Genomic DNA, 18,214 nt, shown 5'->3' on the forward strand with positions numbered 1-18,214 from the left:
AGCTCACTTTTCTATTCTGGTAAATGGCGTTTCAGCAAGCAGATGTCAGAGTTCGAGGGGGTTGAGGCAAAGGTGATCCCCTCTCTCCCTTGCTGTTTATTTGTCTTTTGGAAGCTCTAAGCTTGATGGGGAATAACACAGTGGAAGGAGAACTCCTAGAAGGCTTTAAGTGGGTCAAGAAGTGGAGGTAGCACTGCTGTTGTATGCAGACAATACTCTCTTCTTTGTCAATGTGTCAGAAGAACAAGTGGAAAGAATCAGAATTATACTAATATGGTTTGAAGTGATCTCAGGCCTTAAAGTCAATATGCACAAAAGTGAGTTAATGGCAGTGGGGGCTGATCTTAATTTGGAAGTGTTGGCAGATATTGTAGACTGCAAGGTTGGAATTTTGCCATCAAAGTACTTTTTTTTATTTTTTTAGATCAGTGACAAAAAAAAAAAAAACTCTATTAATGATGTGAAGCTTTGTGCAACTTTAATTACAAAGGGGGGAGGTAAAATGTCTTAACCCCCCACCAACAGAATACATTGGAAGAAAGTTAAAAATTAGCCCAAAACAGAGATTCCCTATTCACCCCTTGTTTGGCTAACCCATCTGCAAATGAGTTAGTAGTCCTCAAGTACTTTGCCATCAAAGTACTTGGGGATGCCGCTTGGAGAAAAATGCATTTCTAAGAAGATTTGGGAACCGGTGGTGGAAAGAATGGAAATCGAGGTATCTATCGAAGGGAGGAAAACTAGAATTACTAAAAGTGTTTTGTCTTCTATCCCCACTTATTTTTTGTCTCACTTCTCTATTCCAGCCAGTGTGGCCAAGTTGCTGAAGACAATGAGAAATTTTCTATGGCAGGGGTGGAGGGATGAGTTTAAATTTCATTTAGTCAGTTGGAGCAAAGCCTGCAAGTCAACAAAGTTTAACTTGGCTCGTGTAGGGAAATGGTATTGAAGGTGGAATGAACAGACCACAAACCAATGGAGAAGAGTTAGAGAGGCTAAGTATGGCTCAAGGAACTCAGGTTGGAATCCAGGGGAATCTAATCTACCTTACAAATGTGCAGTCTGGAGTGGCATTCAGAAATCAGCGAAGGAATTTAGATAAGGAATAAGAATGGAAGTAGGAGATATTGTCAGCTTTTGGAAGGAGGTCTGATGCGGTGATAGCCCTCTTAAGGGCAGATTCCCAACCATCTTTGACATTGCTATCAACAAGGGTAGTATGGCGTCGGAAATGTTTTCACAGGGTTGAGAGGCAAGTGGGTGGTGTCCCAGTTTTAGATGGAACCTAAATGATTGGGAAGTGGAGCAATGGGAGTAGATAATGCAGATCCTGTATGATGAAAGGGTGGGTAGTACAAGGGGGTACAGGAGGATTTGGAAAAGGGAGAAATCAGGTATTTTCACAATCAAATCCTTTTACATCAGCCTATATAGTGAAGAGGAAGTTAATTTCCCTGAAGACATATGGAGGACGGTGGCTCCTCTAAAAGACACTTTTTGTTTGTGGGTGACAGCTTTAGGGAGGTGCCTAACAGCTGATAATCTGTCAAAGAGAGGACGAGTGGTAGAACCAAGCGCATATGTTTTATGCAGTGACAATTCTGAGAAGCTGGAGCATCTCTTTCTGCACAGCAGATTCAGTTGGGAAATTTGGATGAAAGTTCTAAAGGTTTTTAGAGTTCGGTTGTTCCTCCCAATTAATGTATTGGAACTGTTACAGGGCTGGGGTCTGAGGGGTTTGTCGAGGAGAGTTAAGATTTTATGGAAGGTGTGAACAGCAATCATGGTTTCAAATGTCGCTAATGTCGCCTGACATATGTCGATGTTGAAGCTCACCGACATGAAAATGGATGGTAGTATAAAAATTACATTATTTCGGTCGACATTTTCTATTATGTCGGAAATGTCAACCAAATTGGTCCAAATAACCAAAAAAAAGACAGTTTTTCCTATTATGTCGATAGGGTGTCAACTAATGTCGACTAATGTATATTAATAATACAATATATTAGTATATTATATTAATATAATATAGTATATTAATATAAATTATTCAATTAATAATTTCTATTTAATATTTCAAATAAAATATTTATAAAAAATAATTAACAAAATATAAAGACAAAAGAATAAATTTACTTTATAATATAAAACATAAAATATTTTTCAAGTAATAAAATATTAACTAGTTAGTATTTTTTAAAATATTTATTAAAATCAGAAAATGTTTATTAAATTTTATAATAAAGCGTATTCTACATTTAATATAAAAAATCAGAATAAAATTATTAAATTTTATACTAAATCATAATTTATTATAAATTTAGTATTAAAAATCATAATAAATTCATTAAGTTTTATAAGATATCAGAATTTATCATAATCTTAATACTACAAAAACGAGAATCAATTTATTAAATTTATAATAAAACATAATGTATTATACCTTTAATATTTAAAAAATCAGAATAAATATATTAGAATTAATAATAAATCAGAATTAAAAATAAGAAAAGAAAATATCAGATAACCTTGTAAAAACATCAAAATGCATTATAAATCAGTAAATCGTCATTTACTAATTTGTTATTGATCTAGAAATATGTATTAATTTCTTAGCTTTATATAATGGTTGGGAATAAGATAATAATCTAGAAATATGTATTAATGCTTCTTTTATCATTTTACAAAATGTCATTGCATACTTCCACATATTTCATAATATTTCCACAATGTCTCTAATTTTTACAATATTTCCCCTCGACATTTCCAACATTTTCGACATATGTCCTATATTTTGGTAAGTGACATTTCCATCAACATCGACATTTTAAACCTTGCCAGCAATTGAAGTGTGGTCAGAAAGAAGTAGGAGGCCTTCTGAAGACAATTTTAGGTCAGAGGAGGAAGTCTTAAAGAGCACGTGGGGTAGGTTATACTCCTGGGTGGAGACTCAAATTGTTCAAGAATTGTCCTTACAGCTCTTTTCTTGAGCACAGTAATCTTTTTGTATGATGTTCATATTGTGGCTTTTTTTGGGATGTACAAAGTGTTTTTCTGTCTTGCCCACTACCTCATTGGGCAGGGCTGTATCCTTTTCAGTTTCCTTTAATGAAATACTTTACCCTTTCTCTCTCTAAAAAAAAAGAAGAAGAAATCATAGACTAAAGTACGGCCATGCAAATTTTTTGACTACCTATAGCATCTTGCCTACCCCACAATGGACTGTAAAAGTAACAAGCTTTTCCAAATGGCCTCCAATTGATGCTCAGCATTTCCAAATACCCTGCTGGTGCACTCTTTCCACAAGATCCAACAAACAGTAAAAGGGGGTCACCCTGATATCTAGCTTTGCAAGTCACCAGGACTGTTTGAAGTCAAGACATCTCAAGAGGGAGGAGAACCAAAGAAGTGTCCATGTTTCAGAGATCTAGAACCAGCTAAAAGGGGGTCTGGTCTATTTGGGGTTCATAAGAAGCTAAGAAGGTTCATAAGAAAAGTGGGTTGAAGGACACAACTACTTAAATATCTGAGTTGGTGAGTACATAAATGCAAAACACAGGAATTGATTTATCATTGACAGGCAATGACTATGGGAATTAAATGAGTAATGATAAATTATTCAATTGGGGAGGATTTGTTTGGTAAAATAATAGATAGTAGCATGTGACCAAAAAAAAACATAATAGATAGTAGCATTGTCATGTCGCATGGGATTCAAATCAGCAGAAAAGGATAGAATGATTAAATATGTTCTTTGCATCACCCAGTTTTTTTGTGGTGGTTGTTGTTAAGAAGTGAGCCAGGGTGGAGTAGGCAATCTTGGGAAAGTTTATGGAATTTTTTCATCACAAGTTTGGGTATGCAGCTTTAGATGAAACTTCGGTTTTGACTTCAGGTGTTTGTTAGGGATTTGGATTGGTTGTTAGGTGGTTGGATTGTTCATGTACTTGTTTCTTGTTTCTCTCCTCTTGGGTGGTTTCTTATCGCCTTTCTAGTACTTTCTTTTATTTTAATGAATTTTATTTTTACTCCATCATCATCCAAGCCTTATCCAAATTATATGAGGTCAGTTACATGAATCCTGTTTCGTCATTTCATTCTGTTTAATGTCATATCCAATGTTAAATTATGAGCACTTCAAACATCTTTAAATAGACCACTTTTAAGATCAATAAAAAACTTTCAAATGGACCATTTTCAGATAATTATGGTCTGAAGATTAATTGACAGAAAAGCATACTCTTTAAAGGAATAATTAAGAACCAGGAAAAAGGAGTGGAAAAACAGAAAACTGATTTTTTCAGATGACAAATGGAAATATTTCTTTGCAACCAATTGTTTCCCTAACATAAGAGAAAGAAGTATCCTTACCAGGATGATCAAAATTGTACTCATGAACTCGTTCAAGTTCCTCTTCAGTCAAATTATGATAGAACGAATCCTACAGCACCATGCATGTAAAGATGTAGCACTATTAGAGAATCAAAGCTTACAAAATTGATATAGAAGAAATCAAGGAGGTCATGACCAGAAAACAAGACTAGAATATTTCAGTAAAAAAGAATAAAACAAGGGCATCTGTAGACTCTAGCATACCACAGTTGATGCATATGAGAACTTAATGTTATAAATGTAAAAAAATAATAATAAAAAGCAAACAGAATCTAAATTGCAAGGTCATAATAAAAAAAAAAAAAACATTTTTCACGAGTGAAAGTGGAACTGAACTTAAGGGCCAACTACAATTACAAGTTAACATTGAAATGTATAGCCCCCTTTACACAAATCCATCTGTGTTGTTGAGATGCCTTATGGGTATTACTGCTTCCAATACTTGCTTCTTTAGAGTTATTAAAAAAAATCTGAAGTCAGACTAACAGACAGGTAGCTGAAAAATCTTCTCTAGAAATCAAAGGTGGGTATCCATTAACATCTAAGCCATTTGTGTCAAGGTGCCCACTTAGGCATTGCCTAGCCTAACCCCTAGTCACCTAGGCGCCCACTTGCCTAGCCTAACCGAGTCCCTTGGCAATAAAATTTTACAAAGGAAAAAATAACAAATTTTAGGTTAGCCCCTTAGTTTTATATGCAAATCAGCATGAACATAACTTGAAAAAAAAATAGAAGTGCTCTTTACTAATAACATTAATTTTCCTCTCAAGGCATGGCAAATCATCATATCTAAAATACAATAGAAGGGGGATGGAAAAAAACAAATACCATACAGGGTGAGCCAATATTTCTAGGGCTTGGACCACCAACTTGCCAAAATCATCAAGTTGTAATTTGATGGTTGTATTTTGATAGCATGTATGACATCTACGGAAGGAAAATGATAACAAGATTATGACAAAATAATCTTTTCCACTGACATTATTAACCCACATACAACACCATTATACTTCGGGGGGAAAGGAAAAAAATAAGGCACAGGTCCATGTAGCGTATCTAAGTGGCAAAGGTAACAGATAATAAACTGGATCTACCTATGGATTTCCAATAAAATACCAACCAAAAAACAAACCTTCACCAAAATGTTTCCATATTTTGAAGGTACATGTAAACATGAACCTATCCAGAGATGAGTGGGCTAAATTAAGCATTACATAAGAATAAGGTGGTATTTGATAACTTCTGAAATAGGCGCTGCAAGTGAAATTCCAAAAGATTCCAAGCTTAAAATCAACTCAAATCTAGGAATATTATTGGTATATGATAAAACTTTTTGGGGAATAATAATCAACCCAATGCCTGAGCTTCATCATTCTGCATACACCTAAGTTGCAAGTTACCGAAATGCTGAATGGCCAATTTAAATTTGGAATATTTTCTTCATTCTGCTTTCAGCACTCATTTCAACAGTTTTACTACACTACCTAAGTGCAGAAGCAAAGGATACCTGATTTATGAGGGCAACACGCTGGTCATGTTAATATCTTTTGCTTATTGTTCTTTCAAAAGCAAAGGATACCTGATTTACAAGGACAACACGCTGGTCATGAAGCTGCTCGATAATCATGTCACAGACACTGGTCTTCCCTGATGCTGCACCACCAGCAACTCCTGCCAAAAACGTGTTTGTAGAATAATATCTTGAAATGTCTTCAAACAAAGACAATGTGTCATAAATAAATAGAAAAAAAATACACGGAGTAACATTCACAAACAACATATTGAAAAGAATTTGAAACAGCGTGGAATAAACAATGAAAATGAACAATTTCAAGGATCGATGCATTTTGATCTGCACAATTTTTGAAAGAGCAAGGAAAATCAAGATTTGGGATTAATAAGTGTTATTTAACATTAGAATAGCTCATCGGCTCATTGCATTGACCCAAGTTCACAATTCCAGTTCAGGATAGCAGTTATGAGAAATAGAGAAGTTTTTTGGTTTTTGGGAGTATAGTGGAAATATAATAGTATAGACATAGTGAAGAGCATTTAAAATATATATGGTTACACTCCTAGGACCTATGTTCTACCAAAATTTCAATCATTTATAACAGATATAAAAAGTTTAGGAAGAAGAAAAGTGTATGCTTTCAATTGCATGTCAAACTGACACCGGGATAAACCATTGACACAATTGTCAACAAGAAAAACCTTATACAGTGCAAAAAAAATGTAGTTAATTATTCTAGGTATAGTCCATGTGCAACAAATGGGTCACTCGAAATGAAAAAGAATGATACTAGTATGAATCATATCAGATCCATAGATAAAGAATTGCACATTTTTCCACATCAATCTATTTTTTATTTGTTCTAATTTCAACTAATAATATGTTTTATTATTCTACGACAAGAATAATATGACCTATAAATGGTTACTAGTTACATGAATCATTATACACATCAGTGTTTTAAAAGCGAAAGGTGCAAAAAAAGCACAAGGACCATTTTGCACCTGAGGCACAAGGTGCAAGGCAAGGCACGGGCCTTTCTGAAGAAAGGCACAAAAATGTAAAAAAAAATCTAAAAAAACAAAAAAATGCAAATTATCCAAATATTAAACAAATTATTAATTAAAAATAAATACTTTAAAAAAACCTATTATCTCAAATTAAAATACATAAACATAACATGTAAACCATAATTAAAATGAAAATTTAAAAATAAAATAAAGCATAATATATAGAACATATTCAAGAATGAAAACTCTTAATTTCTTTATTTTCTTTCCCAATTGCATTACTTCAAATAGCTAATAGGCAAAATTCCCGATTAGTACCCTATACTTTGGGCCTAGTGCCACTTTGGTCCCCGAACTTTAAAACGTGACAATTCAGTACCCAAACTTTCAAAATGTGCCAATCCAGTACCTGTTGTTAACCAGCCATTAAGTGGCATTTGAAAAGACACAAATGCCTTTCAAGTGCTCATTTTTTATCAACCATCCAAACTTTGCCCACTAGCATGAACCCAACTTGCTTGAGTAGAAGAGACAAGGATTTGGAACTGTTCATTTTTTGTCAATGTTTGGATTTTGATAAAGAAAAATAGATGACACTTGAAGGACCATTGTGTCTTTTCAAATGCCACTTAACAGCTGATTAAACGGTTGGTTAACAACAGGTACTAGATTGGCACATTTTGAAAGTTTGGGTACTGAATTGTCGTGTTTTAAAGTTCATGGACCAAAGTGGCGCTAGGCCCAAAGTACAGAGTACTAATCGGGAATTTTCCCTAGCTAATATGATGTTAAACATTATGAATTCTTGATTCTAGGAGTCACCTTTGTACCAAGCCCCTCAAGGCAAGCCCAAACAAATCCATATTAGGGTCTTAAATTCTTAATCCCTATAAAAAAGAAAGGTTTTATAACTTTAACTTTTTTTTAAAAATATCTTTTATTATGATGAATGAATGAGCAACATTAGCAAATATGGGGTTCTCTCCGCTCCGGTATTAAGAAGTCAAGACCCTAATATGGATTTGTTTGGACTTGCGTCGAGGGGTTTGGTCGAGGGTCCAGGAGTGGAGCCCCCAGCCCAGCTGCTAAACACAAAAAAAAGAAAGAAAAAATGCACAGATTTTCAAAAGACGCACACCTGGGCTGAAGTAGGGACACACCTAGGCACACCAAGCGAGCACCTTTTGAAAATACTCGGAATGGGACCTAGGCAAGACACATACCCTAAAATGAGCCACACCTATGCGCCTAGGCGTGCCTTTTAAATCCCTAATACATAACATGTAAATTCTTCAGTGACTTCTTATCTTAACATTCTTATTTAAAAAAAAAAAAAAACAGTAATTTATAATGATTATAATTTTTGAGTAATAAATTTATAACTTGTAAACATACATCACCAGATAGGTCATTTAGATAGACAAGTCCAAATGATAGAGATTGCACATAACAGCATAGTTGGCAGATGGAATGATTCCATGTATCGTATGCAATGTCAAAGAAACTTACTCTGCCACATCCCTGGAGCAAATGGCTCCTATAGCAGAGAACAAGGGCACATCGCCCATCATTGAGAGAACCTTAAACTACACATGATAACAGGGCAACATTACCAATGTTCTCCACCAGTTGATGGTCCTACACCAGTAAAAGCATAGGAGAAAAAGTGAACTCTTCAACCTCTATCCATGGGGCAACAATGTGAAATTAACATCCTTATTTTTTGATTAATACTTTCTTTTTTTCTGATCCTTTTGTTTTTCAATTAGCAGAAGTTGGTATCCCACAAAGCATACTCGCCACCACCGAGGCAGTTGCATTTTACAGAAATGTGGAGAAAGCTAAACAACCACTTACCAATTACAAAAGGCTGCTTGTACACACTTTCAGATTCTGAGGTTGTTGGTTGCCCCACCTCTGAATTTCTTGGTTCCAACCCATCCAAATGGAATCCAGAAAAATGGACCTCAGATGAGGTTTCTAATAATTCAACAACTGATTTAGAATCCATAAGCAATGACCTAGAATACATGAAATCAATAAAAAATGTCAGGGTCATAAACTAAAGGATACGCACAGCGTGAATTATGATGGCTCTAAGCAGTTAAATGTTTAATGAAATTTGCACGATATATTTGTTTATCTAGTACCTGCCCATAACAAAAAAAAATGTATGGTGAGAGGGAAAAAAAAAAAACACTTAAGCTTACGCAGAATAGCATCAGAGTGCAATAATCAAGTGGTCAAAAGCGGCAAGCCTTAGAAAGGGAGGGGGAGAAGAAAAATAAAAGAAGGCAATAAAAACCAGTTGTTTTCATTCATAATGATTACATAGACAAATTGAACAGCAATGATTTGTATTCCAACTAAAAATGACGTTAAATCAGCAATCATGAAGTTCTCATAGTTCTGAAGAACAAATATTTTGCCAAAAATTTATTCTGCTTCAGAGAATTTACTGATTTATGATGCTCCATGATAACTCCAGATTAAGAATAAACCAACAGATATATATATATATGCAATGCGAAATTATAAGAAGTTCCTGCAATTCAAATCACTCGTACATGGGAAGTAAAAGCAAGGAGACACAAGAAGTAGCTATATCAGATTCGCAAGATCTTCTTGTCAAACCGAGAAAAGGAAAAAGACAAAGACAAAAAGAACGTCGAGCAGAAAGAGGAAGCGAGCAATTGTTTCGTCATATCTCTAATTGATATAGGACACTATAGATAATTGTCTCGTCATCAATTAACGTCGCTCATAATGTAGCAACGTGAGTACCGAAAACTGTAAACTTTTCAGCGACCGCAGTACAACCTCATTCACGTTCAAAGGGAGATTATGAACTCCGAGATGCTAAATCCAATAAAACTCAAACTTGTCGCAAAATCAAAGCAAATACGCACATCAAAATAAAACAAGTGCAGCACTATGCAGATCCAACGAAGAGAGTAGTCGCACAAATGCTAAAGCTTGTACGATTTTCTAAAAAAGAAAATGCGGTTCGAAATCGAGCTGCAAATTAAATTGGAGCAAATCAACAAGTCTGCAAATCCAGAACAAATTGATTGAAGACGAATTGACGAAGAGTGAAGAGGAAATAACCAAATGCAGATTTCTGGACATACCAGTTCAATCGAGTTTGGGAGAAATTCCAGTCAGAGAGACCTTCAAAGACGCGCTTTGAGGCCTTTCTCACTTTTGGGAGAAAGAGGTTTCAGGACCAATAAAAGACTCAAGAGGCAGACTGATTTTTATACACAACGAGAAACGCCTCCCGCATCGAAGTTTTGAGTTTACCGTGACGGCCCTTGCAAATGGTGAAATTTACAGTGAACGCCCACTTCGGGTAACGTGAGCGCAGCACATTCGAGTTCGGATCTGGTCTTTATGGCTGCAATGGCTGATGGGACCGGGTGGTGGGACCCTGTGTTGACAACAGAATCACCAGATCCGGACTCAGCAAATTCACGTTGCACTGACAAGCAAGCATTCTGACGAAGCACCAACTAAGCACCGAATCGGTGTGGGTCCCATAAACGAGCAAGACCAGTAGACCACTACTCCGTTAATGTGGACAGTGGGCAGTGGGATGTTCCAGTACGCTACGGCTACGCTGCCTCTCTGCTTTCGGGCTTCGGGCTTGCCCGAATTACTGAAATCCAGATCCAGGCCATTATCGATTTGAATTGAGACTATACAACCTCTGTCCGCTCTGTCTCTTTCTCTTGTGGAGATCATCCAAACTTTACTCTAGCAACGATGATTATGAAGTACGAACCCATTTTCTTCACACCTTTATTCTTTTCAAGTATACAAATTTGTTTTAATTTGTTACACCTTCTATGCCTCAAAAATATATCCTACACGACAATTTGATTGTGGGGCTCAGATTCAGTGTCAGTTGGAATCCACTTGAAATAACTCGTGTTTCTTATCCCTAGTATACCCACTATTAAGGCATCAATAAACCAGCGCTTCATAAAAGTGGAAATCGATCAGGTGTGTTTTAAACCAAATTCATGGGGTTTTGAACATTTGATCGGTCAAAGTATTTCTGATATCATGTCTTTCTTCCTAATATGGGTCAAAGTCTTTCCTTATACGCGGCTGGATGCCCATGCTTTCAAGGTGTTCTCAGACCAGACCACAAGGAAACAAAATAGAGTGAGCTACTATTATCCCTCTAGCAACACAACAGAGGCACTCGGGTCAAGAAAAACAAGTTCACATCTCTGCCCCACAGCACACCCAGCCGTGCATTGGGAATATCTCTCGACGATAATATATCAAAATTGATGATGTTATCATGGGAAGATGTTTCCAATATATTGCAGAGATGTGCTGTGAGGCGTTGCAGGGTGGAGATGTGATCTCAAGAAAAACAAGAGAGTACCTAAGGGCCCGACCATTTACATGGGCTAACTAGCTGTAAGTTCCCACAATTGAAAACATATTATCCCCTGGAAAAAGCTTTAGGAGGTATTTTTTCTTTCGGGCAAGAGAGTGGAGAGTACAATTATATTTACATGCTTTATAAGCTAGTTCATGTACAACAGAGTTTACATATCTAGATATATGATCAATACATATATAAAAAGCTCAACAGATTAATAGTGGTGTCCTTAAAAGTTTGTTATTCGGTCAACTTCCATGAATTTAGGCTCAGTTTGGTAAGAGTACAAATTTAAACATGTAGAGTGCAAAACCTTGTATTTTATATTATGTTGTATATATTTATATTCATACTCTTTCCAAACAGCCCAGCTTGAAAGGAATACAAATATAAGGCAGTGTTTTTTAGGCCTTCGTTGATGGCCCTTCATTCTAATTGGGCTAGATAGAGTTTCCCATATCCTAAGTCAATTTGCACTGGCTGATAACTGAGTTGGATCCATCAAACTGTGGGAGCATTACATTCATGAAACATCATCCCATTCAGTTCTTTGTTACTCATTGTCATAATTCCTCTTTCACAATTAATTATCCCTTTCTTTTTTAGTCCCAATGTTTTTATTATGGAGAGAAAGTTGCCCCAAAATAGATACAATTATACAAACAGGATAGAGCACTTAACGTATCCAAGACTAACTCTACTAGATTTGGACGTGATGAGCTTCTCCATGTACAGCTTATCTTGATAGTCTTCATCTATATCTATAACTCCTCTTGTAACCTATCCTAGACTTCTGACTTATTTATAACTCTTATTGTAAACTATCTTATTCTTACTACGATTCTTTACATTACTACTTACTATAAAACCTTGTATTTCATATTATTTTATATACATTTGTACTATACATATTGATATTCATATTCTTTCCAAACTAAGCCTAAAACTGTTGGTTTTTTTTTGGCCTTCGATGATGGCCCTCCATTCTACTAGGGCTGGATAGAGTTTTTCATATCCTAAGTCAATCTGCATTGGCTGATAACTGAGTTGGATCCATCAAACTGTGGGAGCATTATGTTCATGATACATCACCCCATTCAGTTCTTTGTTACACATTGTCGTAATTCCTCTTTCACAATTAATTATCCCTTTCTTTTTTTAGTCCCAATGTTCTTATATGGAGAGAAAGTTGCCCCAAAATAGATACAATTATACAAATAGTGATAGAGCAGTTAACGTATCCAAGACTAACTCTACTAGATTTGGATCGTGATGAGCTTCTCCATGTATAGCTTATCTTGATAGTATTCATCTCTATCTATAACTCCTCTTGTAACCTATTATAGACTTCTGACCTATCCATAACTCTTCTTGTAAACTATCCTATTCTTACTATGATTCTTGTACATTACTACTTACTGTAAGATCTATAAATGGAGAAGCCCATGGTTGATAGTTTATGAACCGATTCATATTTATTTTGTCTCTTAGTATTCTTTCTAATTCTTTCTGTTCAAACTTGGTATCAGAGCTATGTCAACCGAAACAGGTCACAATAGCATGTCACGCATTGTTGGTTCTGTTCCTTCCATACAGAACGCGATTCACTATCTGTCGATCAAGCTAAATGTGGAAAACTATTTGTTGTAGAGAGCTCAATTCCTACCTATCCTTCGTCATCATCATCTGGTCGAGCTTGTTGAAGGTAAATAGAAACCTCCTCCAGAAGAAATTCCTAACCCCACAGGAACAAGAACCATTCGGAACCCAAAATTCAATAAGTGGATGGATCTTGATCAATTTGTTCTAAACTGTCTGATCTCATCTCTTATTAAAGATGTGAAGGATCAGGTTGTGGGTCTAAAAACCTCAACCGAAGTGTGGAGTGACTTGGCTTAAAGCTACTCAACCCATTCATGCTCGAGGGTGCTCCAGTTGAGAAGACAGATACAAAACCTCAAGAAGGGCTCACTCTCCATTTTAGCCTATGTTCAATGCACAAAATCAATTGCGCACTATCTCCAAACCATTCCTGAAGTCAGAACTTGTTCTTTATATCCTTGTTGGTTTGGGAAGTGAGTATGAATCGATAGTGACGGCTCTCACCAACCAACCAAATGCAACTAATCTCAATATCTCAGAGGTACTTGACTCATTACTCAATCACGAATCTTGGCTCAAAGATTAGATTCGGTTTACTAATTCTCCTAATGCAAACCTTACTGGAGTGAAAGGCAAAGGGAATAACAACAATCAATAAAATAGGTAGCAACAACAACAGTTCCTTCCCATGTTTAATGGCCGTGGTCGTGGACATGGAAATCCTCAATTCATTCATCAACAATCCTTTCAATAGAACAATTTTCCTAATCAACAACAACAATATAATGGAAGTGGTCGAGGAGGTAAGACACCTAGAGTTATTTGTCAAATTTGTAACAAGATAGGACATATTTCCCTTCAATGCCGTTGTGCAAGATATGTGTTTGGTTTCCAAAATGACTCTCTTAATGAACCAGTAGCTTCCCGTGGAGGAGTTCATACTTCCCAACTGCAATCTATTAACTTACATAATGGTAGTGTTTCTTCATTCGACCCATCATGGTACCCAAATTTGGGTAACACTCACCATATGACTCCAAAGTTGGATAACTTGCAAAATCAATCTGAATGCGTGGGTTCAGATCAAGTTAAAGTTGGCAACGGGCAATGTTTGTGTATATATCACATTGGTTCATCATCTCTTCTATTTAATCAACATGCTTTTACATTGAATGATATCTATCACGTTCCATCTATTTGCAAGAATTTATTATTAGTGAGTCGATTTACATGTGACAATGACTTAATTTTTTTTTTTTGAATTCCATCATAATTGTTTTTTTGTGAAGGATTATTCAAGGAGAATAGTTCTACGAGGGGTCAATAGAGATGGCATGTATTGCTTTCCATCTTTTGCTTCAATCTCTTCCGCACCAGAAGCTCTTGTCAGTGAACGGACATCAATTAATGGTTGGCACTTATGGCTTTGACATGTAGCGCTTCGTACTGTACAGTAGGTTCTTTCTCTATATGGTTTCCCGACTCTCCCCTATACTAATAATCAGCCTAGTCAGTTAGTGTGTGAATCCTATGACTCGTAAATTGGAGTCCAACCCTGATTAAATCAAACAATGTTCATATGCACTCCATGAAAACCCGATCTATGGATGACATTCTTCCATCGAGATCTCATGTTGCGACAAGATACCCACTTTCTTTTGCTCTCCTTTCTCTCTTCACTATTGATGAACATGAAGCTTGTTCCTTTTTAGAGGCAACAAAATCAGTTCATTGGCATGAGGTAATGCAGTGCAATTTCAATGCTCTTCTTACTAATGGCACTTGGGAACTAGTACCCTATGATCCCTCCACAAACATTGTTGGAACGAAGTGGGTATATAAAATAAAAATGGCAGATGGCTCTCTCAATTGCTATAAAGCCCGACTAGTTACATAGGGGTTTCATCAAATACTTGGGTTGGACTTCTTCGACACCTTCAGCCCGGTCATCAAATTGGCCACGGTGCACACCATTCTTGCCTTGGCAGTTTCTCACTCCTAGCCAGTCAGGCAACTCGACATCAGTAGTGATTTTCCTCATGGGTCAATTGCTGAAAATATTTATATACAATAGCCCAAGGGATTTGAAGACCCATCTCATCCTCATCATGTTTGTCGTCTTCGTAAGGCTCTCTACAGCTTGCGTCTGGCTCCTCGGGGCCTGGTATTCTCAGTTGAGCTTCATCCTACTTAGTATAGGTTTTCGAAACTCTACTATAGATCCATCTCTCTTTATTTTTTCTCATGATGGTGTAGCCCTCTACATGCTCATCTACGTGGACGACATACTTCTAATGGGTACCTCCTCCATTGCTATTGATCGCTTTCTCTCTTCTCTTTCCGATGTTTTCCCTCTCAAAGACTTGGGTTTTCTACATAATTTCTTGGGCATTGAAGTTCATCCTTCTACCAACAGCCTGGTTCTATCTTAAGAACAATACATATTGGATCTTTTATGTCATACTAAACTTGATGGGGCAAAGCTGGACCCCTCTCCGATGGTAGCTTCTTTTCGACTGTCTCATCACTCTAGCATTCTGTTAACCGATATGTTTGAATACTGAAGTGTTGTTGGGGCTCTCCAATATGTCAACATCACACGACCTACATTTCCTTCATTGTGAATAAGGTTTGCGAGTTCTTGCATTCTCCAACAAATGAACACTGGTTGGCTATAACTTCACTACCTAAAGTCCACTATTGATCATGGTCTCTGATTCTCTCTGACTTCCTCTTTTCAACTCACTAGTTACATTGATGCCGACTGGGCCAGTTGCCCAGATGATCGGTAGTCCACTAGCAGGTATGCTATTTATTTAGGCTCCAACCTAATCACTTGGAGTTCCAAAAAGCAACTAATAGTTGCTCGCTCTAGAACTAAATCTGAATTCCATTTTCTTGTCAATACTGTTATAGAACTTCTCTGGATCCAATCTCTCCTCCGAGACCTTGGTTATGCATCTCCCCCTCCGGTTCTTTGGTGCGATAATATTGACACAACATCATATCCTATTTTTCACTCTTGGACAAAGCACATGGAGGTTGATTTCTACTTTCTTCGAGATCTTTCACTCCGAAAGCAGCTACTCATCAAATACATACCCTCCACTGATCAGATTGCTAACATCTTCACAAAACCTCTCTCTGCTGAAGTACTTTGGCCCAAGCTTCTCCATGTACAACTTATCTTGATAGTCTTCATCTCCATCTACAACTCCTCTTGTAACCTATCCTAGACTTCTGACTTATCTACAACTCTTCTTGTAAACTGTCCTATTCTTACTAGGATTCTTATACATTACTACTTACTATAAGATCTATAAATGGAGAAGCCCACAACTGATAGTCTCTTAGTATTCTTTCTAATTCTTTTTGTTCAAACTAACAAAGATATATAGAGATAAATTACCACTTATCTCTTCATTTTTTTTCTTTTTTACGTTTAAAATTAACAATAACCTACCTAGGCTCTCTCACCCTCAAGACTTGCACTTGCTCCTATTGTTTGTTGTTGATCCTGGCCGACATTATTATCTCTCTCTCTCTCTCTCCCTCTCTTATTGTTGTTGCCATGGCTGGAAAGTTATTGGGTTGTGCTAATTGTTGATAAAAGCAAGGAGATCACGAATGCCTTGTGATTATATATATATATATATATATATATATATATATATGTTTGGTTCCTTGTGCCATTATTTTTCTTTTTTTAAGCAAACTAAAATTCATTAAAGCAAAACCATAGAAGAGTATAGATAGAAAATGAAAATGGGCTAAGATATGTCAAAGCTTGAAAAAAGAGAAATTTTCATACATGTTGCGTGCTCTGATTGCTAATGAATGAGCCATCTTGTTTTCAGTTCATTTAGCATGCTATTAAAAGCAGAAAGGCCTAGTCTAATGCCATTGATCAGTCTTTGTATGCTTCAATATGCTGGTATATAATTGTGCTACAAAAGGTTCACCACTTGTGTTGAGTCTAAGAAGACAACAATAAAAGTGAATTTGAAATCATGAAGCTTTGCCGCTCCTTTTTGGTTGCCTAGCACTCTACATCCATTGGTGAAGTTTCCATGCATGATTCTCCTATTGCATAAACAAAGGTGTTTTCATTAGTGAAGATGGAAAAACCTAAGTCTCCTTTCTTTCAAAAGGGGTCCATGATCCATCTACAAAAATGTTTGCTTCAAAGTTGCTTTATTTATTGTGCCATTATTAAACCCAATTGGAAAGATATAAGTTTTGACACTTTCTCTAAGGAAAAAAAAATAAAAAATAAAAAACAAAAGGGATTTCATTCGAACTCCCTCCCATTTCAAGTCATCCTCTTCTCTGAGCCCTAACCCAAATAAGCATCCCACCGGTCACTCATCGCACACTAACGTTTGTGAACATGGAATGGCGGCAAAATTTCCGGTAGGTACCCTCTAGTCTACTACCCATTTCAATGGAAAATAGGGTAATAGGGTGTTTAATCTACTCAAACAGCCATTCCACCACGCTCACGGATGCCAGTGTGGTGAGTAGTCGGTGGGATGCTTCTCTAGGTTAGGGCTTGGAGGAGAGGACTCGAAATGGGAGGGAGTTTGAATGAAATCCCTTGAAAGAAATCCTTTTTGGGTTTTTTTGTCCTTTTGTGGGTGGTTCAACCATTAACATTATCAACAACTTGAAATTCCAACCTATCCAATTTTTATGGGTGGGTTCATGCTTCCCGTGGGTTCGTGTTTATGGCCAAATGTCTTTCCATGACCATCCCTTTTCTTTTTCTTTTTCTTTTTTTTTTTTTTTTGAATTTGACTAGGTACCAAACACTTAGGGCCTATTCATCTCTTATCTCTTAGGCCCTGTTCATTTCCTCTTAACTCTTATTTCTTAGGCCCTGTTTGATTTTCAATAAGTTACTTACCCTGGTAAATGTAGTTACCTGGGTAATTTTTTCCTGGGAAACACTTACACGGCTAAGTGCATTTACCCATGTTCTATAATTTCTCATCTAAATAAGGTAATGACCATTTTAGCCATAAAAATCCATTATTAAAAGGGGCATTTTTGTCCCATTAAAGTGTTGGCAACTTCCCCCTAAGTGGGAAAGTTATTACCCACCTAGGAGATGGGTATCACTTACCCGCCTAGGAAAATAAACTTTCTTTGGTCCCCACATAAATCTGAAAAAAAGAACATAGGATTCTTGGTCAGTGGGAACCAAAATTTCATTGACCAACTTTCCCCCTCTCAAAATCCAAAAAAAGAACACCCCCTTAAGAGGAACCTTACAACCTTAAGAGGAAAATGGGT

General features: G+C 36.6%; 1 protein-coding gene across 4 annotated transcripts in view; it reads right to left on the bottom strand.

Annotated features, from left to right (window-relative positions):
- Positions 1-10,281, bottom strand: part of LOC148874984 (uridine kinase-like protein 3) — a 34,166-nt gene extending 23,885 nt beyond the window's left edge. The window contains exons 1-5 of one of the 4 annotated variants that reach the window (XM_088964757.1): positions 10,050-10,146; positions 9,828-9,936; positions 8,776-8,939; positions 5,975-6,066; positions 4,375-4,444 (exon numbers count right to left, since the gene is read on the bottom strand). In XM_088964757.1, coding sequence (XP_088820883.1) covers positions 4,375-4,444; positions 5,975-6,066; positions 8,776-8,939; positions 9,828-9,829 — 328 coding nt within the window. In that variant the 5' untranslated portion in view covers positions 9,830-9,936; positions 10,050-10,146. Of the gene's footprint in view, positions 1-4,374; positions 4,445-5,223; positions 5,318-5,974; positions 6,067-8,427; positions 8,535-8,775; positions 8,940-9,827; positions 9,937-10,049 lie in introns of those variants that run through there. The other 3 variants (XM_088964756.1, XM_088964758.1, XM_088964759.1) reach the window with 3 other exon arrangements.
- Between the last annotated feature and the right edge of the window lie 7,933 nt (positions 10,282-18,214).

The sequence above is a fragment of the Nelumbo lutea genome, chromosome 1 (genome assembly GCF_056320005.1).
Source record: "Nelumbo lutea isolate HS-2025 chromosome 1, American lotus-T2T, whole genome shotgun sequence".
Taxonomy (NCBI): domain Eukaryota; kingdom Viridiplantae; phylum Streptophyta; class Magnoliopsida; order Proteales; family Nelumbonaceae; genus Nelumbo; species Nelumbo lutea.